Source organism: Nycticebus coucang, chromosome 3 (assembly GCF_027406575.1).
Source record: "Nycticebus coucang isolate mNycCou1 chromosome 3, mNycCou1.pri, whole genome shotgun sequence".
Lineage (NCBI taxonomy): Eukaryota > Metazoa > Chordata > Mammalia > Primates > Lorisidae > Nycticebus > Nycticebus coucang.
Window position 1 is genome coordinate 125,729,238 of NC_069782.1, and position 25,421 is coordinate 125,754,658.

Sequence of the window (25,421 nt, forward strand, 5' to 3'; positions counted from 1 at the left end):
ATGTTTCTTCTCCCTCCTGAAGCCCATTAAAATGTCAGTAAAGAAATAAAAAGGACAGAAGTCCTCAAAGACAAAAAGATGATAAGAGATTTCAACAAATTTTTGAAAAAATGGAAAACAGGAGTAGGATGACAACACAACAGAGAAAAATATAACAGAAGAGGTATACCTATAAAAGGATGTCACAGAATCCAAGAGTCACTCTGAACTTGATGGCACCATAGACCTCAAAAGATAGGGGTATAGTTGTAGGGGTAAACACACAGGGGAACTATACACAAACACGTATATGGAGAGACTGGAAGCCCAGTCCCTGCCTCTATCCATCATACAGCTAAACACTCTACCATCATCTCAACCTCTGCAGGAAACAAGAGAAGCCTTACTTTAGAGAACTTAAATCAGAGAAGCTCCAGAATCAGGGACAGCGGGAACAGACTAAAAACAGTGTGGGGAGACTACCTTACGTAAAAATCTTCAGGCTGAATGAGAAGACAAGCCACCCCGCAGGCCTTTATCCCCACCCTTTGCAATGAGGCTTATGTCACCGAGGCAGATATCTAGAGAGAAATATTGCATAGTGAGGATGAGAAAAGCCAAGATTGAGACTCAGTGAAACAGAAATATGTAAGCCTCTAGGCAGCCCTTGCCACTTCTTATCTGCATGCAGTACTTTCATCTTACCAACTCACTCCAGGGAAGAAATCCTTATAAAATAATTACATCCCCCTGTTAAGGTGAGATAGTCAAGGAAGACAAAATTCAAGGAAGATCAATAAACTAAATGGAAGAAAGGAAACCTCTAGAAGTCACCGATTTTTTTTTTTAACAATTAACATCCTTCATTATACTATAGGAATTCTCAAATGGGCACAGGGGTGGGGGTGGGGGAGTGACCTCCCCTGGTTAAGAATTACTATTCCAGATCATCTAATGATCATAACGAACCAATCATCATGAGAACAAATAGGCACAAATGGTCTGGGTGCTTGACAATTTATTAAAAGCTTACTATGTCTTAATAGCTAAGGATGCAATGGTAAGAATGCTACTGCAATAAGCTAATGCAGCAACTTGGGGATAAATTCTATAATCAATAAACTAATTTAACATTTCATAATGTCTGACACAAAATCAAGCTGGAACTACACACCACACACGACGTACTATTAGTATTCATAAGAACTACCATTTTTTTAAATATAAACTATATAACAGGAACTTTGAATAATGCTTCACATGCATTACTTCATTGAAATCTGACAATTCCATCAAACAGAATTTCCTATCTTTCCCAGGACCACATAGGTGGTCCTGGATGGACCACCTATGGAAATAGGATGCAGAAGTGGAAATAGGATGCAAGGAGCCTCTCTGACTGTAAAGCACATGTTCTTTCTACTCTATAAAAGCAAGATTCTGTCTAAGAGGTACCCTTTAAAATTAGAGGCCTGGTGCAAGCATGCCTAATAATAAATTCAGGCCTGGTGCAAGCATGCCTAATCTATGTTTGCCCTTCTGTATTTAATGTATTTTTTTTAAATGGTCTCAATACAGGATATTCATCTAGTGGTAGTATGTAATACTTTTAAGAACAAAAAAAGAAAGTTATACATAAAATCTTAAGTGACAACCATCCTACATTAGACTTAGATTATCATTAGTTCCTCAAAATAGCCCCTTCAGTGATCATCATTTTATAAAATGATAAATTGATTTAGCCTGACAGAATTTTTAGTTTAAAAAGAAGTATGCACTCGGGCGGCGCCTGTGGCTCAGTGAGTAGGGCGCCAGCCCCATATGCCGAGGGTGGCGGGTTCAAACCCAGCCCCGGCCAAACTGCAACCAAAAAATAGCCGGGCGTTGTGGCGGGCGCCTGTAGTCCCAGCTGCTCCGGAGGCTGAGGCAAGAGAATCGCGTAAGCCCAAGAGTTAAGAGGTTGCTGTGAGCCGTGTGACGCCACGGCACTCTACCCGAGGGCGGTACAGTGAGACTCTGTCTCTACAAAAAAAAAAAAAGAAGTATGCACACATTAATATTTTATTTTCTGGTTCCACTTTTCTAAAATTTTATTTTATTTGAACATTATCTTCAGAAGAATCTTTAAAAATCAAATATGTAAAGGATCAAAGATTAACAATATACACTAAATATTTCTATAGTTCACAGAGAGACAGAATGTTCTAGTTTCCATTACATTATCAGTTTGCTACGATATACCATGAGCAAATCACTTCATTCATCTAGGCCTCCATCTAGAGAAATGGATGACATAATCTCTGAGGTGCATCCTACCTTTTAAATGTTATGCTACTATAAATAACAATCAGAAGACTTTCTAGTACATGATCAACTTTACCTTTGAATAGCAGCAAGCAAAGGGCTACAGCAGAGAGGGAACATAACTCTAATCAGCATTTACTGTTTCATCTGGACCACTTATTTAGCAGCATATTCATGCTGGACGTGAACAGTTCACAAGATCCTGAAGAACCATCAACTCTCAGGGGTATACCAGGCTAGCTCTTCATTAATTTGAAAGTGCTTAGCTTAGTTTGAAATACAATAAACCCCAGTTTTCTAGCCCATGAAAACCAACTTAATCTATTCAAATAATCTCTTCATCTCAGCCTCTATGATCTAATAAAAGAAGAGAATTTAAGATTGCTGAATGAGTACTCTTCTTTAGTAAATATGGGTAAGGATTTCAAAAGCTGATGAAATCTGTACATAGTAGCAAAGTAGGGCTCAGGAGTTTTACCTAATCTCTCTTACCAGTTCCTCTTTAATAAACTAGAAATGTGCACAAAATATGAAAAAAGACCAAGTGTAGGTGGGGCCTGGTGGGAGGTGGTGCTTGGATCTTGGGGCCAGATCTTTCATTAATGGCTTGGTGTGATTCTCGTGGGAGTGAGTGAGATCTCACTTTTAGTTCCTGCAAGAACTAGTTGTTGAAAAGAGCCTAGTACTTCCTCTCCTCTCTCTAGGTTTATCTCTAGCCAACTAATCTCTGCATACACCAGCTCTCCTTCTTCTTCTACCATGAATAGAAGCAGCCTCAGGCCCTCACCAGAAACTGACAGTGGTACAACCTTTTTATATAGCCTGCAGAACCATGAGCCAAATAAATCTCTTTATAAATTATGAAGCTGCAGGTATTCCTTTACAGCAAAAAAAACAAAGACAATGATTAAGTATAGTATCAAGGTTCTCAAAGATCATACATTCCAGTTTATATTTTCTCCTTATTTGTGATTAAATACTCAAATTACCTAATTAATTAAAACCCAAGCCCCAGGCTCGGTACCTGTAGCTCAAGCAGCTAAGGCGCCAGCCACATACACCTGAGCTGGTGGGTTCAAATCCAGCCCGGGGCCCACCAAACAACAATGATGGCTGCAACCAAAAAATAGCCGGGCATTGTGGTGGGCGCCTATAGTCCCAGCTACTTGGGAGGCTCAGGCAAGAGAATCGCTTGGAGGTTGCTGTGAGCTATGATGCCACAGCACTCTACCCAGGGTGACAGCTTGAGGCTCTGTCTGAAAAAAATAAATAAATAAAATTAAAAAAAAAAAAAAGATTTGGCAAAACCCAAGCACCAGGGCATGTTTACAATGATTCACAAAATTATAGGTCAGGCTGTTGTGGTTTAAGTTTACAACTTAATTTTATAATTATGCCCCAAGGAATATAAGGGGGAAAAAAGAATATGTATTATAGTATATCTATTTTCAGAAATAACCAAAAAGTCCTAAAAACAAAAATAAAATTTAACAAATAAAAATTAAAGTAAAATTATCTTGGAAATATCTCATTAACATCTTTCACCCCAAAGTACTAAAAATACCAGAAGTCAGTTTCTACTCATCTCGTACATTGAGCCAGCAAAGTCAAAACTGGAGTAAACAACTTTACTAAAAATCAATACAGTAAAAGAAATGGAATTAAAATTCAAAGTCCCCCCCAGCCAAAAAAAATTCAAAGCTCCTGATTACAAGATCTATGCTCTATTCAAAAACCAAGACACCTGATTAAAGATCCTGCAAGAATTCAATTACTCAACCTTCCGTTCAATGTACAAAAAAATGCCTATGCAAGGGTACACGTGAAATTTACTAAGTGTAGAATATAAATGAAAAGCTATGTTAATCAGTTTGATGAAAATATCTCTAGAGAGGGCGGCGCCTGTGGCTCAGTGAGTAGGGCGCCGGCCCCATATGCAGAGGGTGGCGGGTTCAAACCCAGCCCCGGCCAAACTGCAATAAAAAAAAAAAAAAAAGAAAATATCTCCAGAAACCAGAAACCAGGAAATGCCATGAAGGCTATGTTATTGATGAAAATATTTCAAATTGTATACAAAACAGCACATTGTACCCCATGATTGCATTAATGTTCACAGCTATGATTTAAAAAAAAAAAAAGCCTATGTAAGAAATACTCTCTGACAAACTACAAAGAGGAAAATAAAAAGTAGAAACATAATCCAAGGACCTGACAAATATCTGCACAGTAACTGGATAATAAGGAGTTTTTTCCCTAAGTTTAACACTCTTTGACTTAAAATTTAAATATCCTACAAGTATTAAAAGGAAAAATCAATACAACATTCATAAATACATGATGGGCCAATGGCACAAGTTTAAATTTGAGGTTTTACACATAATTTTTTAAGTATCTACACATCCTATTGCAGCGTTAGACCTCCAGAGATTACTTCATTACGAATCTATGAAGGCCTTCCCAGGCCACATATGCCAAATCAATAGAAGGTCTACTAGAAAATACTTTTTAGAAAAAAACACATGCCAGAGATATATAAATTTATTAACATTTATTATTTTATAAATACTTAAAATAAATCTTTCTTAGTTACAAATATACTTTCCTAAAGGTGATACATTTAATTTACAGAATAAAACCTTTTTAGAATCTAGTGTAGTAGCTCTTCAACCTAGGATGACTTGCAATATCTGGAGACTCACAATATCTGGATGCTACTGGCATCTTTTGGGTCAGGCCAGGGACTCTGCTAAACATCCTACTATGCACATGACAGCCCCACACAACAAAGAATTATCCAGCCCCAGTGTCAACATCACCAAAGTTAATAAACTCTGATCTACAGTCCAACTTGTATTGTAAGGACTACTGAGACTTACTTACCTTTAAATTTAATATCCAGACCACTAAATTCCAATTCAACTCCTTGAAGTGCTTCTCCTAGAGTTTCATGGTAATGACTGATACTTTTTTTTGAGCCCACACAGAATGGGAGTGAAAAGTACTTGTATGTTTCTTGTCGATTGTGGTAGGGCCCCACAGTATTCATCCACAAGACAACTTCCTCTTTTTCTATATACTGAAATAAGAAAGGCAAATAAGAATGTTTTATTAAAAAAATCTAATTCAAATTAAGGTAATATTTGTTATGTGTTCTAAACAAATATACTATCTTTGTTCAGAAAGCTATAAATAACACTAGAAGATTCCTTTAATCTGATGACTGATGTCCACACTTAAAAATGAAAACTTTGAGACCAGGCGCAGTGGCTCACGCCTGTAATGGGATGGGATGCTGAAGTGAGTGGAATGCTTGACCAGCCTAAGCAAGAGAGAGCAAGATCGTCTCTAAAAATCGCCAGGCAGTGTGTGTGGCGGGCACCTGTAGTCTCAGCTACTCAAGAGGCTGAGACAAGAGGATTACTTGGATCCGAGTTTGAGGTTGCTGTGAGCTATGACACTATAGCACTCCACCAGGGTGACAAAGTAAGATTCTGTCTCCTAAAAAACAACAATAATAACATGAAAACTTTGTGAATTTTAAAATTATATCCTGATTGTGGTCTAAGGCAGATCCACCTTTTTCAAGTTTTTACAGAAGATAGTGTTTAAACAAAGTCCAATACTTCATAAGAATATATCTATAATTAATATTTATACTATCAATAATGATAAATGTAGAACCATCATGACTAACATGAACAAGGAAGGAGTAAATAAAATCAATAGCTTATCCAGAATTTCATGTTAATCATTAGATACCCAAAAAAACTAATGTCAGAAAGCACAAAAAAAAATCTGTCTCCTTTTTAGGTGCCACTGGTCAAAGCACTAGAGAGAAATGACCAAAACAAGAGGAAGAAAAGCTATACAATGAAACAAATCTATTCAAGTCAATATTCTGTTATCAGCCTAACGACATGGATTATTTGAATAAGTAATTATGGCTCTACACATCAATGAACACTCTGTATAGCTATATCTGGAGTGTGGACCAATGACTCTGTATAGCTGACTTCACCTTTCCAAGGTCTAAGTGGGGGGAATCTGTCAACTATTTCAAAGATCACTACAAGTTTAAAATTCTAATGATTCTACTGAAAACTGATCACTTTAGTAATTTTTTTTCAGTTTTAAAATCTAGTAATACTAAAGACAACATAGGATGGATTTAAGTCAACTAATAGTGTAGAAGTTAATTCACTGAACAAATTTACTAAGTGCCTAGCATATGCAAACAACTATGGTTATAAGTAGTGGCTAAGGATACAGCTTTAAATAAGACATGTTCCCTGCCCTCCTGGAGTCTGAAAGGAAACGTAACAACTGAGCAAGCAATAACTGTAGGTAGACTGCCATAGAGCATACATAACAGCATGTATATATGCTGCCTCACTATGAAGTTCTTCTCTCCAGTCCTCCATCTAAAACTATAAATAAAAACATTTTCCATCAAAATCTAACAGCTCCAAAACCAAACTCATTCTATCCAAATCCACCCCCCCAACTTTTTCTAATGGCACTACCATTTTCATAGACATGGAGACTCAAATCCCAAATCTCTCCATCCCAGAGAACCAAAAAACAGTATCTTGTCTACTTTTACCCAAAGTATCTGCCTCTTCCCTTTGAGTCACACCATCACCATAAGACTAAGACCTAGCTACTTCACCTTTCAACACAATAAATGTTTAATAAATGTCTCACTGTTCATGTAAGACATCATTCAGGTCATCAGGAAATACTGTCTCATTTTTTGACTAAATAAGACATGTACCACGCACGGTGTTAGGTATTACGGATATAAAGATAAGTAAAATATTGTCCTTTCCTTTAATATGTTCCTAATCCACAGTGGAGCCAGACAAGTAAATGATAAAGAAGAAATAAGAAATATAATTAAGGTAATACAGAGCTAATGTAGCAACAATAAAGGAATGATTAATTCTGCTTTGGCAGAGAAGGATCAGAATGATCATTTAGAAAATCATAAGCCATTACAAGCCGAGTTCAGAAAAACTATGAGGTATCTAATCTGTGGTCCACAGGCCACATGCTGAATGTGAGGACTTTTTTCACATGGACCTTTCTTTTTGCTAATCAGCTTGCTTTAGTGTTTGTCTATTTAATGTGCGGCCCAAGGCAACTCTTATTCTTCCAATGTGCAGCAGAGAAAAAAGAAGGTTGGACATCCCACTCGATAATCTCACATATAACATAATGAATCAATGGTGTAAATGTTAATGAACCATATATCCCCTTTCATTACTATTCTTTTTATTTGGGGAGTTGACAAATTTATGTATGTCCTTGTTCTTCCATCCAATGCTCACGGTTACATAGCACTAATCAATGAAGGTACTCCTTTCTGCTAAACATAGAGCCTCAGAATTTTTCTCAGAACAGTACTCTGAACCAATTACCACCAACTGACCAGAGTTGGGATTAGAATTCCAACCTGCTCACCAAGGCAGAATACTGTCTGCATAGTATAATGTACACAATAGGTATTTAATAAATATGATAAGACACTGAAGAAATTCTGAAATGTAAAGTTCACTACAACTTAGTAAAAGAAGTTTGAAATATGTGCACTGACTGATGTGTACACTGCAATAGTACCTTTTTAGAGAAGAAAGGGGAGGTAACAAAATGCATCCATTTAAGATTAGAATATTGAACAGAGAACCTGTTGATGAAGATCCTGCCATTTATCCTGCTAAGTCTGAAAAAATATTATAAGTGTAACTTGTGAAAATAAGCAAAGATACTTTTTCTATAAATCCCAATACACTTATTCCTTTAAAAATAGACAACAATTTGAACATCCTTTTTTAAAACAGGCTATCTGTTTACACAAACATAAGAACTAAAATAACTTGTGGTCACTAGAGGTCACAGTATATGTTGAACTACACCTTCTGAAGTCGCTCATTTTAAACATTCATGAAACCTTAATAGGGTTGGTACAGTAGTTATGATGTGATTCAAATACTAAAACAAAATTTATACTATTTTATAGTCTTTCTGGAAAGAGGACTGAAATAGTAATTGAAATACACAGAGTTTAGGGTGAATATTAAGGCAAAAATAGTGCCTCTTTTATATTACTCCCTATCATGCAGACCATGGTTAAATACAATGAACTTAAAATGTTTACTTTCCATTGCAGTCCTTGATTGTTCCTGAGAATAACTGCTCAAGACAAGGACAAAAGTTCTTTCTCAAGAGAGAAAATGTGTTTTAAGATTATCTTGAAATCAGAAAATACTAAAAAGAATGTTTAAAAAAACTCAGGGAGAAAAAAAAAACCCTTTCCTTTCCCTAAGGCTGGTGACAAATTCCCTTGAGCCCTCCCAGTCTGTGGAAAGACCACCAGGTCTAGAAGAACAAGGGGAAGGGAAAGAGTCACCAAGCACAGCAGTAAATCAGAGAATCCCTGAGCAAGGCAATGATTCCTTCCATCTGAGATGCCCTAGAAAGCAGCCAAATTAGAGGCCAATTTAGTCTACCTGTGTTCTTCACCTATTTATTTTCTAGCTTTCAGAAGAATTTCACTGCTACATTCAATTTATGAGCTGTCCACTCCGGCCAAAATGGTTTATGACATTGCCTTCCTCTCCTTTTCTGCTCTACCTTGTCATTCCCTCAAATTTATAATGCCCCTCCTTTTCTCCACTCAGTCAAATTCTACTATAATCCTTCAGAACTGCTCAAATTCTCATTTCTCAAATCCACCGGTAAAACAATCTTTTGTAATAATAACATCATTAGCTAATACTAAGTAAATGCCATGAGAGCTGGCATAGTTCTAAAGTCTTTGCAAAAATATTAATCTTCTCAAAACTCTATAAAATAGGTCCTATTATTTTTACCATTTTGGGGGGAAAAAAAGCCAAAACAAAAGACAGAGATGTTAGTTAAATAATTTGTCTAAGACCATATAACTAATCAGTTATCATGTTTAGGACTGTACTTTTGCTAATCCCCAGTCAGCTTCATTCACTAAAAAGCAAGGATATATGGGGGAGTGGGGAGAAGTGGAGTTGTACACAACAACAAAAGACGGTACCAAATACTGAACAACTTTACCATTTGAACCTTTAATCTGCCCTAAAGGAAAAAAAACTTCCTGAGAAGCTACTTGCACACCAATCTCAAAAGGAATAATTTTAAAAGTCAAGAAGTCACTGATGTTGCACCCCTCTTATTTAAATACTGTTATGCACTGGGAGGGGGAGGGCACCAAAGTTTTCTCCTTGACAGACACCATGAAAATATTCTGCAGGAGAAACATTTTAGAACATAATGTTGCTAATGTGCTCCTGTAAATCTGAATAAAGAAAACAGAAGTTATACATGACAGGCAAAGGACTGAGGGCTCAGAATAAGCTTCCAATGGTATCGTTCATTTTCATGGGAAGGGGGAAAAAATGTTTAATGTATTACCATAGAAAGCAAAATCCAGTTCTCAAAGTGTTTCAGAAATCATAATTTCAAGGAGTTTTAATTATTTATTTAAAATACACATCAGAATTCCAATACAAATAAATTAGATGTGTATTCTTGCATAGTCTCTTGAGGTAACTATTCTCACTCAAATAGCTTTGCACCTAAATTTTTAATCTATTTTTGAGTACAGCCAAAAATAGGACAAGAAATTTTAGCATTTCCTAAAAACTAGATCTATATTAGGGCATTCACAAATTCACTTGTAGTAAATAGCTTATTCTCTTTATAAATCTTCAAATAAGTTTTAAGAATTCCTATATCGGGCAGTGCCTGTGGCTCAGTGGGTAGGGCGCCAGACCGATACACCGAGGGTGGCAGGTTCAAAACTGGCCCTGGCCAAATTGCAACAAAAAAATAGCTGGGTGTTGTGGCGGGCGCCTATAGTCCCAGCTACTAGGGAGGCTAAGGCAAGAGAATCGCCTAAGCCCAGGAATTGAAGATTGCTATAAGCTGCGATGCCATGGCACTTTACCGAGGGCAATAAAGTGAGACTCTAATAAAAAAAAAAAAAAGAAAAGAGTTCCTATACCATATGTTAAACGAACAACTGTCTGGGTTCGTTCACTGTGCTTTAAGCAACAAGGTAATAGGTCCCTAATTATTGAAGTCACTCAACAAGTACTGATTAAATATCATTTGTGCCATGCACAGTGCTAAGATATGTAATAGAAAAAAAAATACTTTGTCATCTTATTAAGGAAATAGAACACATAAAAATTCAAGGCTACATTATACACTATAAAATGCTTTATGATTTCTGGGCCTCTGATTATTATTTTTTTGGTGCTGACATCTTTACATATATTATTATGGAAGTCCAATGTTGGACAATTAAGCTCAAGAACTCATCCTAGAAAAAATGCTACACATCTCATTAGTGAATATCACTTCGAAGTATTCCCCTTGGCCATTTGGTGACTATAGTGATATTCAGCGAAGAGATGTGTAGTAATGTTTCTAAGATGAATTACAAACTTAACTGTCTGTCATACATACAAGTAGAAAAGGGAAGGATTATAGATCAGGAAGCTCAGATTGTTTCTGTGGCATTAGGCCAGTAACTGGGCCTCTATGGGCCATTAAAAAAATGAGAGTGTTGTATTAAAAGATCTCAAATCTTTCCAGTTCTAAAATTCTATGACTCAATTTGTGATCGTTTTTAATGGAGTCTTTTGGAATTGTAGATCTGGTCATCTAACTCTAGATGCTTCCCTGTGCACTGAGCTTCAGAAAACCAAAAGAGCACAGACCACACCCTACATACCTTTCACTCATTCTAAAGAGGTCTTTTCTTTTTCTTTTTTTGAGACAGAATCTCACTATCCCATCCTGGGTAGAGTGCCGTAACATCACAGCTCACAGCAACTTCAAACTCTTGGGCTTAAGCGATTCTCTTGCCTCAGCCTCCATGGTAGCTGGGACTACAGGCGCCCGCCACAATGCCTGGCTGTTTTTTGGTTGTAGTTGTCATTGTCGTTTGGCAGGCCCGGGCTGGATTTGAACCCATCAGCTCCAGTGTATATGGCTGGCACCCTAGCTGCTGAGCTACAGGTATGAAGCCTAAAGAGGCCTTTTCTTGACCTTTCATTCTAAAGAGTCTCTTAAATTTTAATTTCAAACAATGTCATGTGATCATGTCATATGATTCAAATTTTAAAAGTTAAAAGGAACACATCTTTATGTATTCTAGATGTTTATAAACACTATACAAGTCAATAGCAAATTCTCTTTTCATCATTCTTCAGGGAATATGAAAAGAATTTTGTATAAATAAGTACATGAAAAATACCATGAGTCTCATGGCCAGCTAAATTCTAATGCAGTAGGTATAGTAACAGGAAAAAAAGGGCATAAAGTAGCTATCCCTTCCTAGGACCAGCTACATAATTTGTGGGACCCAGTGCAAAACAAAAAATAGGACTCCTTGTTCAAAAATTTTAAATTTCATGATGGTGACAGCAGATCAGGTGACAGCCTGTGTGTGTGACTGTTCAGGGAATAGGTCCATGAAGTCAAGCTGGCACCTCTTTAATGCTAAACCAAATATCTCTTACATAACGGAACTAAAGTCACCCAAACTTTTCTTTAAGCACTTTTATCCATAAAGAGACTACTCTATTTAAAACTAAGTGTTTTACCATCATATTTTCAGGACTGAGGACTGTTTGTGACCATATCTTGGCAGAAGACTTAACACAGAATGCTTGGGTTCAAATCCCACCACTTCTAGCCCTATTGCCTGTGTAGCGTCATGAAAGTAACTTAACCTCTCTGGTTTCAGTTTCCTTATCTATTAAAAGAGCATAACAATAACCGCATCATAGGTTATTAATATATTTAAGATGAGGGCGGCGCCTGTGGCTCAGTCGGTAAGGCGCCGGCTCCATATACGGAGGGTGGTGGGTTCAAACTCGGCCCCGGCCAAACTGCAACCAAAAATAGCTGGGCGTTGTGGTGGGCGCCTGTAGTCCCAGCTACTCGGGAGGCTGAGGCAAGAGAATCACTTAAGCCCAGGAGTTGGAGGTTGCTATGTGCTGTGTGAGGCCACGGCACTCTACCAAGGGCCATAAAGTAAGACTCTGTCTCTACAAAAAAAAAAAAAAAAAAAAAAAAAATATATATATATATTTAAGATGAGCTAATATTTGTAAAGCCCTTACAACAATGCTTAGCATATTATTGCTAGAAAAGCCATATTAGTTATTATCTTTATATGGAAACAATGTTGACAGGAAGTTAATCTAAAGAGAATACTTTAGCTTCTCAAAGCTGTTCTTTAATTAATAATTCAATTCCAATTTAAGTATTTATTAAATACCTACTCAGAAATCTTCCAATTTGTCTCTTTACCCTTTTTTTTTTTTTGGATAGGTAAAAACCTCACTCACTTGACCTTCTAAGTACTGTCATCTGGTTAAGGTGAAAGCCTAGTTTTCAAGAAATACTTTCTGCCAGGCTTGGTGGCTCACACCTGTAATCCCAGCACTTGGGGAGCCGAGGTGGGTGGATTGCCTGTGCTCACAGATTTGAGACCAACCTGAGCCAGAGTGAGACCTCGTCTGCCACGCGTTGTGGTGGGTGTGCCTGTAGTCCTAGCTACTTGGGAGGCTGAGGCAAGAGAATCACTTAAGCCCAGGAGTTGGAGGTTGCTATGAGCTGTAACTCCATGGCACTCTACTGAGGGTGACATAGTGAGACTCTGTCTCAAAAAAAAAAAAAAAAAAGAAAGAAAGAAAAATACTTCCAATAAATCTAGTAAAAGATTTTAGTTAACAGCAAAAAATAATATGAATGACATTTATCTGAATGTTACATTTTAATGCTAATTTTCCTGTAACTTTTTCCCCCCTGCTTTTTAAGTAATAGGTACTATGTATTTAATAATGGGTCACCAAATGAGAGCAGTTCAATGTAGACATGAAATGACACCAATTCTAAATTTTTTTTGTGTGTGTAGAGACAGAGTCTCACTTTATCACCCTCGGTAGAGTGCTGTGGAGTCACACAGCTCACAGCAACCTCCAACTCCTGGGCTTAGGCGATTTTCTTGCCTCAGCCTTCCGAGCAGCTGGGACTACAGGCACCCGCTACAATACCCAGCTATTTTTTGGTTGTGTTTGGCCAGGCCAGGTTTGAATTCGCCACCCTATATAGGACAAGCACCCTACCCACTGAGCAACAGGCGCGGCCCCAATTCTAAATTTTTTATCTCCAACAATCATCTCATATATCTTATTCTCTTCTGTGTACGTCTGCGAAAACCTTTCATCAAATATTTTATATTCAATTGCTAGAATAACAATGTTCCTGGCAATAAAATTTCACCGAAAATGGCATTTATACTTTAAATTTGTAAATTATTCTAAGGGCTTTATATAACTTGATTTATATAAAGTTTTAATTAATGGCTTTTCGTATTTATAACAAAATTAAAAAGTACAATAAAGTACTACTTTCAACCTTATATGCCTATGTGGTGGAACTGTAGTTAAGAAAAGAGTTCTGAGTTTAAATCCTAACTTTTCCTAGGGTCCTAACTTTTCCCAGGTGTTAAAAAGAAATTGAGGGTGGCGCCTGTGGCTCAAGGAATAGGGCGCCGATCCCATATGCCGGAGGTGGCGGGTTCAAACCCAGCCCCGGCCAAAAACCACACACACACAAAAAAAGAAATTGAAAAAATATATCAGTAATAATACCATTAACCAAAGGATGCCCACTGTAAATTTAAAAGTAATCAAAGACTTAAATTTATACATGGTTCCTGTATATTATGACAAACTGTAACAATTCTTATATTAACACTTTGAGACAAGTTACCCGACAGAATAAACAAGAGGAAATCTTTTTAATATAACTGTTTAACATCTGAACAAAATTATTTTAAGGTGAAAACTCACAAATATAGCACAAACACATGTCGCCAATTCAGGATTTATATCTCTAAAAAATATATACCATACAGGTAAGAAGTTCCTGGCTGTGACTAAAGGTAGAACAGCCAAAACTTCAGTTTTTATTGGTTAAATAAAAGCCCAGCTAACCTAAGGACTAAAGAAAATTTTGTTAATTACCAATAAAATGTAAAAATCGGGTCCTTTGAATAGACAAGGACGATTGCTTCATTTCTTGGTTCATCAGCAATAACAAGACTCCTCCAAATCTTTCAGATTTAGAATATACACAACGAGCTTGCAAAATTATATCATTAATGTTAAAGTATATAAAACAATTACTCGCCCAGCAACCTCTCAATTCACTTGACTTTCATGCCTTGCTCCCGTCTACCCTTCCGACAGCCATCGAGTTACAGCCTTAATTAAGGGAAAGCCACTTGAAGAGTCTTTAACATCCAGGCTTTGATGTGAAAACACCAATTACACAAACCGCCAATCAACTATCGGCCAAATGCAAAAGAAGCCTGCAGACTGGGAAACTCAAAAAGACTCTTTACTGTCAGAAGCTGCCCTAGTTTAGAGAGCTCTGGGGGTGGAGGATTCATCTAGGGGCTATAAGAGAACGAGAAGAAAGTTACAAGGCCTTGAAACTGAGTGCTCGTAGGTTGAGTGCATGTACTGTTGTAAACCGCTCTTTACCTCAAGTTTATTAATTCGGTCGCCACCCCAAGGTTTTAATCCGTTTGGGCAGGAGAAAAAAAAAGGCAGGCGGAGAGGACTATAAAGTGGTGGATTATTTCCTGGTTAGTGTATGACGGGTAATAGCGATGCATCCATCTTCCGCTGTGTCGTAGCCCCCTGTAGCCAGAGAACAGTCCCCTTCCCTAGGCGGGCAATAGCCCGGCGCCCCTCCTGCCCGCGGACCCCGCATCTCAGGAGGGTAAACCCAGACCTTCTTCGGGCTCCTTCTCTGCCCCCAGGGTCCCAAGGCCCCCAGACCCAGGAGTGCGGCGCCATTTAGGTCCGGGTCGGGGGAAGGTGGCCCAAGCTCTCGGGAAAGCGGAGCCCTGTCCCAGGAGCGCACGGAAATGCCTCCTCCCAGCTCCGGGGTTCCCGCTCCGCCAGGCCCAACCGGAAGGAGCCCTCCGGCAGCCGTGGGGGCTCCACCGGGCCGCGCCGGGCCTGCCGCGGTGGTGAGCCGGGGAGCGGGCCGTGGAGCCTCACCGTGTGTTCATGCTCGTCCGCCCGGGCCCGAGGTGGCAGCAGCAGCAGCAACAGCGCGGCGGCCGCCGCCACGCCGGGAGCGCCCGGCAGCGGCCTCATCCTCCGCTCTCCCACCCGCTCGGCGCCGGCCCACCGACTCCGCCTCCGCCGCCGCCGCCGCCGCGGCCGATTCGCATCCACGGAACGCGGACAGACGCACGGGGCCCGGGCCCAGCCGCTGCCTCCTCCGCCGCCGCCGCCGTGCCGTCACCGCCCGCTCCCGAGCCTCCCCGCCCCCCGCGCCTCCTCTGCCTCTTCCTCTGACTCAGCCACGTCATCCGGCCACCCCGGCACACGCCGGAAGTGCCTCGCGACGCGGGGCCGCAACCGCCGCCGACCGAGGGAGGGTGCCGCTCCGCCTTCCAGCGCCTCCGGTCCGGGGAGCGGCGGCGGGACTGGCCTGGAGAGCGCTCGGAGGGCGCCGCGCCACCTGGTACCCTGTGGCCTCGCGCCCCGCGCCCGGCGCGGCAGCCTGGCCTGCATCTCAAGGCCGAAGCTGCCCGGGACGCTCTCGGCCCTTCGGGTTGTGTGACCTTGGCCAAAATACTTAGCTTTCCCCGACTGCCAAATAGGGCTGATCGTCTGACCAGCAGCCTCTCGAGCTTGAGGGATCAGATCAAATAACCCTTTCCAGGCACTCGTGTACCACTGTGAATGAATCACGGGCTCCTTACGGTTATCATTATGAGAGATTGATAAACTTGCACAGGGTTGGATAAGTGTTTTAAAGTCACTGAATGTTTATTGGACACCGCGCCCCGCCCCCCACGCGCACTATTCAATCAGGAAATGCTGGGCTGGATTGAAATCCTTGTTCATTTATTCGTTTACTTAGAATTTGTGGGTCTCCCGTGCACGTTCATAAATGCCCTTTGGAATGTAAGTAAGCTCCTCAAGAGTACCTAGAACAGTACCAGACCCACAGTAAGAACTCAAAAAAGTATATGAGTATGGCACCACCATCTACACAGTCCTCCAAGCCAAAAATCTGGAGCTTGGCCGGTTGGCTCCCCAGCCATAAGCAGTCAACAAATTTCTTGCGTTTGGTCTCTTTAAAGTTTCAAGAATTAATTTTTCCTCTCTTGCCAGTATCAATCTTCCAAATCATTGTACATCTTGCATCAGGATCCCTGCCACTGATCTTTCTTCCCAGAGAGGTGGCAGAATGATGTTTCAAAAAAGAAACCAGATGATGTAACTCTCTTGTTTAACACTTCTTGAATATTAGGTAAATAAATCATCTAATCACCACTAAGATTCTCTCATCTGCCAGCCACCATTGTGAACTCTGCATGTAGTGTATTAACTTCTTAACCCTCCACAAAAACCCTATGCAACAGGTCGTGTTAGACCCTCCACAAAAACCCTGTGCAACAGGTCGTGTTAGTAAGCTCATGTTACAGACACCTAACTAAGGCACAGAAAGGTTAAGTGGCTCGCTGAAAGACCTGACCCAAGCAGTCTGCTTCCATAATCGGTCTTTCCACTGCTAATGGTCTACCAACTTCATACAACCATTTTTTTTTAATGAAATAGGTACATACTGGCATGAAAAGATGTCTAAGAGGTACATTTAAATTTTAAAAGTTGAAAAAACAGAGGAAAATTTCATGTTAAATGGTAATATGTTAGTCTACCTATAGAAAACAGTCTGAAAACCAATGAGTCAAACCTGTATCAGTCCTTAACTTTCTACTCTGTAAGTGCCTATAAATGTTCAGATGTTTTTTACAGTGAGCATATGCTAAATATGTAATCAGAGAAAAAAGTTCCTTGATAAAGTCCAAATCAGTTGCCTAACATGCACCTGCATAATCAGACCTCAATTTACCTCAACTTTACCTCCCACTAATCTCTACACTCTGCTTTCACCTGTGTATTTCCTAAATAAACCATGTTCTGTCCTGCCTCCATCCCTTTGCTCTTGATAGTCCCTTTATCTAGATTGCCCTGCTTCTCATTGTCCATTAGATATTACCCTTCCAGGCCTCGCTGAATTATCACCTCTTCAGTGAAATGTTGCTTGATGCCTTTGGGAAGTTGAGCATCCCTTCTTTGGAATTCCAATTGCATTTGGCTCATTATGATATAATTACTTACCTATTCACATTTCCTCTTGTATATTCTGACCTTTTTTTCATGGAAGGGACTAACATTTGTTTATATATCTATCCCAGCTGCTGGTATAATGCTTGTCACATCATAGATATTCAACAACTATTTGCTGAATAAAAGAATAAAGACATTAACAAGTTAAAAGTCAAATAGCATAGCAGGATTTAGAGATTGCTTTTTAGATAGTGTAAGAGACATCATAAGGCATGATTAATTGCTGAATGAATCATATACCAATAATTGCTGTAGAAATCAGAGGAGGCATTTTATACATCTTTGTATATCCTCCAGAGCACCTAGCACGGTGACTTGCTCATAGTGGAAGCTCAGTAAATACTTTGAATGAATAATCACTGCTTTTGAATGAAGTGATGATGGGCAATTAAAGAACAAGCAGTATAAGTGCTGCATTAAGATGGATGTGTCGTTTCTTGGTTAAACATCTATCCCTAGTCTCCACAGACTTGAGGTAGTATGCATTTGCTGTGTGTTATAGGGAGCACTGGGCTGGCAAATGCTTGGAGGTAGAGAGGGCACAAGAAAAAGTAAAAAGTATTCATTTAGGGAAGGCAGACTTAAAACTAGGAAACTTTACTCACACAAAAGAGAATTGGCATGACAGTGTACAAAAAAGAACTGCACAAAATATAACCAGCTTTGCAAATGATCAACAGGCAGTAAGAGCAATGGGCAAGGAGAGAGGAGAAAGAAACAGTTTAGTGAAATACTTGGGGGAGTGTAATGGAGGGAAGAGCAGGCAGGACCATTCATGCAACTACTATTTTTTGAACGTCTACTGTGTCAGGAACTCTGGTAGGTACTAGGAGAATGATACTGATAAATGACATCAGGTAGAAGAAGTCTGAGAACAGTAAAGTATGGAAAGAGGGAAAAGGAGATAAAGTAACTGAGTAAAGGAAAAGAAGTGTGGCTTCAAAAATCCTTTAAGCCTGATGACCTCAAGGCTACAAAACAGGGCTTAAGGGTACTATCAAAATTAGGATTGTTTCACCAAACTAAGGAGTGAAAAACATTGAAATAGCTCATTTCACCAGTTCTTTCATCCAGATTAGTGGATGACCTCATTCCCTCACACCAAGAAAGATGAGGGCAAAATGCCAATGAAAGGCGATGTCTACCTCTTCTAATGTCTATATAGTCCTCTTTTGTAACAGTTCTAATAAGATCCAATTTTCATGAAAGAGCTTATGACCAATAAACCAGAAAAATCACAACTTCAATCTTTTATTTGCATTTGGATAAACATGATCATCCCTTTTACCTCTTGGGGTATGGATTTACAACATCTGATTTCTATCACCAGCTACCTTTTTTTTTTTTTTTAATTCTGTTTCTTCTTCCTACTTTGTTTTGTTGGTCTTGCCAGTTATTTACTGCAGAGGAGTGAGAGGACAGTCCTTTTATTGCTATCTGACACTTTCCACCCCCACCTTTCCTGTCCTACCTAAAATGTTCTATACATGGAAGAACTTAATGATTACTCCGAGTTCTTTGTTTAGGAAGCCATCACTTAAAACATTTGGTTCTTGGATGGAGAAACAACTAAGGCCATTAATTTGTGTAGGTCCTATTTCATTCTCTCACTTTGTTTTTTATCTGATGTGTCATAACAATAAGACTACAAGGAACAGCAGCTGCCACATAATAAAAATACCCCTGCCAATTAGGTAGTGACTCCAGTAAGACCGTCTCCCTGCTTCTTCAGAACAAAGGATTCCACACTCTTTGCCTAAGACTTACAGAGTTCAAAGGACCTGGAGTGTTACCAAACACAGGACTCTCCACTTCATGGATAATGAAACACAGACCGGTGTAGTCAAGTTATATGAACTTAACAAGATAGTAGCACACCAAAAATAAAAACTAGGTTCCCTGACTTCCAAACCAGTGAATGTTCTCTTCCCTACACTATGTGTTCCCTACACTGCTGTGTAGATAGCTAAGCCACTGTCTCCTATATCATGGGTTAAATGGGCTTTGGCAGGCTAGCCTAGGAATTTATTTTGTTTCTATGACAAAATGAATTGCAAGTTGTGCCTTCAAATTCAGAATACATCTTACAACTACATACTTATCCTCTCACCACCCTGGTGAACATAGAATCGTGACAGCAGGGGATGAATGATAAAGATCATTTTATGAGTGAGAATGGCCCACATCACAAAATCTCAAAACTGCAGATGCTGGCGTGGATGTGGAGAGGAGGGAACACTTTTACACTGCTGGTGGGACTGCAAACTAGTACAACCCTTCTGGAAGGAAGTATGGAGAAACCTCAAAGCACTCAACCTAGACCTCCCATTCGATCCTGCAATCCCATTACTGGGCATCTACCCAGAAGGAAAAAAATCCTTTTATCATAAGGACACTTGTACTAGACTGTTTATTGCAGCTCAATTTACAATCGCCAAAATGTGGAAAGAGCCTAAATGCCCACCAACCCAGGAATGGATTAACAAGCTGTGGTATATGTATACCATGGAATACTATGCAGCCATTAAAAAAAAATGGAGACTTTACATCCTTCGTATTAACCTGGATGGAAGTGGAAGACATTATTCTTAGTAAAGCATCACAAGAATGGAGAAGCATGAATCCTATGTACTCAATCTTGATATGAGGACAATTAATGACAATTAAGGTTATGGGGGGGGAAGCAGAAAGAGGGATGGAGGGAGGGGGGTGGGGCCTTAGTGTGTGTCACACTTTATGGGGGCAAGACACGATTGCAAGAGGGACTTTACCTAATAATTGTAATCAGTGTAACTGGCTTATTATACCCTCAATGAATCCCCAACAATAAAAAAAAAAAAAAGATCATTTTATGATCTTCATAACTATAATTTTGTTTTTGGAAATGAACACAACATAATTTATTTATCAAATCAAAGCAAATATTTATATAGGTAGATTCCTAAAAATTGAGGATTGATATTTAGAATGAATCTCTTAGTATTATCTAAATTAGCCACTTGCCTTTTTCAGAAATAAATCTGTTATTAATGCTTCCTCCACCAACCAGCTGCAAAACCACACACTATTCTTTGAAGGAAGAGCATAGAAAACCAACTTAATTCCTGGGCATATGGGGAAAGGATCTAAAAATTCCAGTTATTGAGATGATATAGGAGTGCCTAGGACCTCTCTCTTTTAATAACAAAACAAAAAAGGAGAGAATGTAACTTTGCTTGACTTGTAAAAACATTCATAGAAGTTACCTACATACTGCCACTTTGCACAATTATGGCAAAACATTAGGGATTACTCACATCATTAAATATGTCAAGTTAAATTCTTTGATGTCAACAACAACCTTTCGTTCATGGTCTCTTAGTCTTCATACTCTGTTACATATAGTTAGAATATCTGCTCTCAGGTTTTAATATAAGATGAAGGAAGAGTGCTGACCTAGGAATTAGAAGCCAATTTACCTCAGGGACAAAGGCAAGGGCAATGAAATTAACAAGAGCCTCACTTTCTATGGAGCAGTAGAGCTGTTTCCCAAGCACCAGGTAGGAAACCTTTTAATAGTTTCTTTGGACACTAGCTTATAGTTTATGTTCCAATCCTCACTGTATTGAAAATCCATGGTTTGATAACATAATTTTTTCCTGAAAACGTGTACAAACGCACTGAATATGTGGAAATTGAATAAATTTGTGTTATAAATGAGTAGTTCTGTTTCTAGAGAATGAAAAATTTCACCTTACCATTAGAGGCCTTCTTCGACAACGCAGCCCCAGGGTTTTACTCAAATTCTTACCTTTTCTATTTTCACATACATAGTATAGTATAACCAACCAGGCTGGATGTTCAATGAACCACCAGTGAGGGTTAAAGACCTGCCTCTTTGGACTTGGCACTGGTCATCGTCCCACCCATGTTTCAAGAGTGTCACATTCATGAGACCCAGGCTTCTCTACAGCACTTTCAACTTTATGTTTTCTACTTATTTTCATATAAGAATACAATGCAATAAAATAGTAAAATATTACACAAACAGTGATGTATATACAAAGATGGCTAACACCATTACCTGGTATTGCTATATTATTGATCTAAATGATTATTCACCAGAGAATGTACAAAATTCTAAATTTGGCATCAAAAGAGAGCTTAGAAATACTGAATGTTAAAAAAAATTGTTGCTTTTATCAAAATCAAGTTTGCTTAAGGTAGGGACTAGAGATTACCTATAAATAACAGAAAGGACAATCATACCACATTGCAATTTCTTGTTCTCCTTATCTCACATTCCCCTATTTCTCCCAAATAAGGGGCACGGAGAGTAAATGGATGCCTGAAGAAACACTTGCAGAATAGTTACTATGTGCTAGGCCCTGTACAAGGTAATTTGTACAAATACTCTCACAACACACAAGGCAAATAGTGTATTTTCTGTCAAAAACCAAATGAACCAAAAATCGTCCCAAGATTCCAGACACTGTTAACGTCAATACCAGTTTTTGTTTGCTGAACTAAGGATTGAGATTGAGAAAGAACCTTTAACTGTTCAAAAAGGACCCTATAAAACTTAACATGCATCATTAGAAATGTGGGTTTTATATACATGTTTCTGTGTGGGATAGAGGACAATTCCACAAGAAACAAAAGATTTCTGATACTGTTTTTTTATTTTTTTTTGTAGAGACAGAGTCTCACTGTACCGCCCTCGGTAGAGTGCCGTGGCCTCACACAGCTCACAGCAACCTCTAACTCTTGGGCTTACGCAATTCTCCTGCCTCAGCCTCCCGAGCAGCTGGGACTACAGGCACCCGCCACAACGCCCGGCTATTTTTCTGTTGCAGTTTGGCCGGGGCTGGGTCCGAACCCCCACCCTTGGCATATAGGGCCGGCGCCCTACTCACTGAGCCACAGGCGCCACCCGATTTCTGATACTTTTTAAAGAAATAGTTCTGATACTAATTTTACTATAGGTTTAGGCATCAGTAAGGACCCATGCTTTGAAGGTAGATTTATGTGCCAGAGACTCAAAATTCATGACATATTTAAGCCTCTACATCCTCTGCACAAATGGATTTACCAAGCCTGGTGGGAATAATAAGTATGAAAGGGAAGAGATAACTACAGTTCTACCTTGGTATCTGTGAGGATTGGTTCCAGGGCCCTAAATTCCAAAATCCAGAGATGCTCACATCCCTTACATAAAATGGCATAGTTTTTGCATATAACCCATGCACATTCTCCTATATACATTAAATTATCTGTAGATTCTCTATAATACCTAACGCAATGCCTACATATCACTTCATTTACATGCATTTAACATAATACTTGGTGTGCAGCAAATTCGAGTTTTGCTTTTTGAAACTTTGTGTAATTTTTTTTCCAAAATATTTTCAATCTGAGATTGGTGGAAGCCACAGATATGGAACCCACGGATGTGGAGGGCAGACTGTATTTTTATTTTAATAAAATAAAAGTTCTTTCTTCCTCTTCAGCTCTTTCAGCAAAGAAAAACTTAAGAATCCTCCCTTCTCTCTTTATGACCAGAACAAAGACCTATAAATGATATAGAGCAATAAATGGGGTCTGTGGCACCTCAAGCTTTTGGGTCCCAGGCATTTTTAGATGTTCTCTGGCAACATAACTGTTTTGAAACCACACTGAAATATAAATGCCCAAACTGAAAAAAAAATACTTGGTAGTCTCCTGCCTAGCAGATAGGGAAAAAGGAAATTTCTGGAGGACCAATAGTCAGTCACTGATGAATTTATACGTCTGAGCATTTCTTGAGGGAGAGAGGGACTGGCTGTTTGAAAATGAAAAGTATGATGACCTAGAATCAGGTGGCCCGGATCTAGACCTACCTCTTCATCTAATCAACTGCACCCTCTTGGTTCCAGATTTCTGTCAAACCTCAGATTTGCCTGCTATATAAGAATTAGTACTAATCCCTCTCTAAAGTCTTTGTCAGCTTGTTGCTTATAACTAGCCCTAGCACTTAAACACCCTCCTGAATATACATAAAAGTAGAAGAATTATTTAGAATTAAGTCACTAGGCTAGCCATAGTGGCTCACGCCTGTAATCCTAGCACTCTGGGAGGCCAAGGCAGGTGGATTGCCTGAGCTCATGGGTTCAAGACCAGCTGGAGCACGAGTGAGACCCCCACCTCTCAAAATAGCTGGGCATTGTGGTGGGCACCTGTAGTCCCAGATACTTAGGAGGCTGAGGCAAGAGAATCACTTGAGCCCAAGAGTTTGAGATTGCAGTGAGCTATGACACCATGGCACTCTACCAAGTGTGACAAAATGAGACTCTGTCTCAAAAAAAAACCCAAAAAACAAAGAATTAGGTTACTTATCTTCTTAGTTGAATACTAGGAATCTTTTAACCACTTCTAAAAATTAGGTTGGACTAATATAAGTTCACTTCAGAAAAATCACTTGTAAAGTACATTTATGACCAATCATTTGAGGCTTCCGACTTGGCAAATTAGAGGTAAGTACTCCGATTAAGTCTTCATCCATTAAACGAGTATATGGACCAGTATACTTGGGGGTGGTGAATAAAGCCCTTAATTTTTCACTTCTCCATTCCTTAATAAAGTCTTCTTTAAGGAAAGCCCAAACCAGCAGGGCTGCAACAATATCAATAATGAGAATGGATCCTAAGGTCAGGAGTCATGCCATAACACTCATTGACAGGCTGAAAACTGTGAGTCTTAAAGTTCTGGAGTAGGCACTTTGAGGAGGTGGAATCAGCGACCTCTAGGTGGGACAGGTGGAGGAGGATGGAAGATCTCCCTAGTTGGAGGCCTGAAACGAAAGATAAAGCAATTTTATTTAAAAACTAATTTGATTAAATCGTTCTTAGGCACTCACACTTTGTTGCAAACTGATAAACCACACAAAGGACACGTTCCTCAATTAATGAGATAAGACACACATAGAAAGGTCTGAGTGACATACCTGCTAACTGTGGTTCACAATCCTGGCTGCATATTCCAATCACCAGAGGAGCTTTTAAAAACACCCATTCCCAGGCCCCATCCTAGACCCATCCCATTATAATCTCTAGAGGATAGGGCTCAAGCATCAAGACTTTTTCATATTCCCTCCCCTAAGCAGGTATATTAACCATGCCTCTTATTTTCTGATGCTTCTATCTTAGAGCCTTGCTGACCCTGGAGGAGCTGCCTGTTCTAGGGTAAGCTAATTCCCAGAGATAGCAAAAAAGCTGCCTGCCTGGGAGCACCAAGCAGGCCTTTCATAGGCAAACCAACCAATCCAGACTGTGCTCCAACCATCACTTTTACAGGACTCTCATACCTAAGGCCCCTATCTACCTGCCCTTAATCACCCCAGGATCAGATATCAGATAACTAGAGACAGCCCCTATGCCTCAGAGCCCATGGAAATTATTCCAAGTAGCCAATGCTAAATCTGCTTACCCTGTTTCCTCCTATGAAAACAACAAGGAAAGCTCTTGTCCACATTTCCCTACCTCACCCCCAGCCTCCTCTTGACCAGCCTTGATGTTTCCCCATGTGCCCCACCCATGGCATAGAGTGCCCCTTCCTCTTGGGATCTGTGAATGTAACAATCTATCTTTTCTTTTTTTTTTTTTTTTTTTGTAGAGACAGGGTCTCACTTTATGGCCCTCGGTAGAGTGCCGTGGCCTCACACAGCTCACAGCAACCTCCAACTCCTGGGCTTAAGCGATTCTCTTGCCTCAGCCTCCCGAGTAGCTGGGACTATAGGCGCCCGCCACAACGCCCGGCTATTTTTTGGTTGCAGTTTGGCTGGGGCCGGGTTTGAACCCATCACCCTCGGTATATGGGGCCGGCGCCTTACCGACTGAGCCACAGGCA

General features: G+C 39.7%; 2 protein-coding genes across 7 annotated transcripts in view; both read right to left on the reverse strand.

The window, feature by feature from the left end:
* TM9SF3 (transmembrane 9 superfamily member 3) overlaps positions 1-15,705 on the reverse strand; it is a 67,204-nt gene extending 51,499 nt beyond the window's left edge. The window contains exons 1-2 of the mRNA XM_053583337.1: positions 15,411-15,705; positions 5,164-5,359 (exon numbers count right to left, since the gene is read on the reverse strand). Of these exons, the coding sequence (XP_053439312.1) occupies positions 5,164-5,359; positions 15,411-15,509 (295 nt within the window). The 5' untranslated portion in view covers positions 15,510-15,705. The remainder of the gene's footprint in view (positions 1-5,163; positions 5,360-15,410) is intronic.
* Positions 15,706-18,779: 3,074 nt separating this feature from the next.
* The window catches only part of PIK3AP1 (phosphoinositide-3-kinase adaptor protein 1), a 118,541-nt gene continuing 111,899 nt past the window's right edge, over positions 18,780-25,421 (reverse strand). For 5 of the 6 annotated variants that reach the window (XM_053583669.1, XM_053583667.1, XM_053583670.1 and 2 more), the window contains one exon: positions 18,781-24,366. In XM_053583669.1, the coding sequence (XP_053439644.1) occupies positions 24,309-24,366 (58 nt within the window). In that variant the 3' untranslated portion in view covers positions 18,781-24,308. Of the gene's footprint in view, positions 24,367-25,421 lie in introns of all 6 variants that reach the window. The other variant, XM_053583672.1, reaches the window with a different exon arrangement.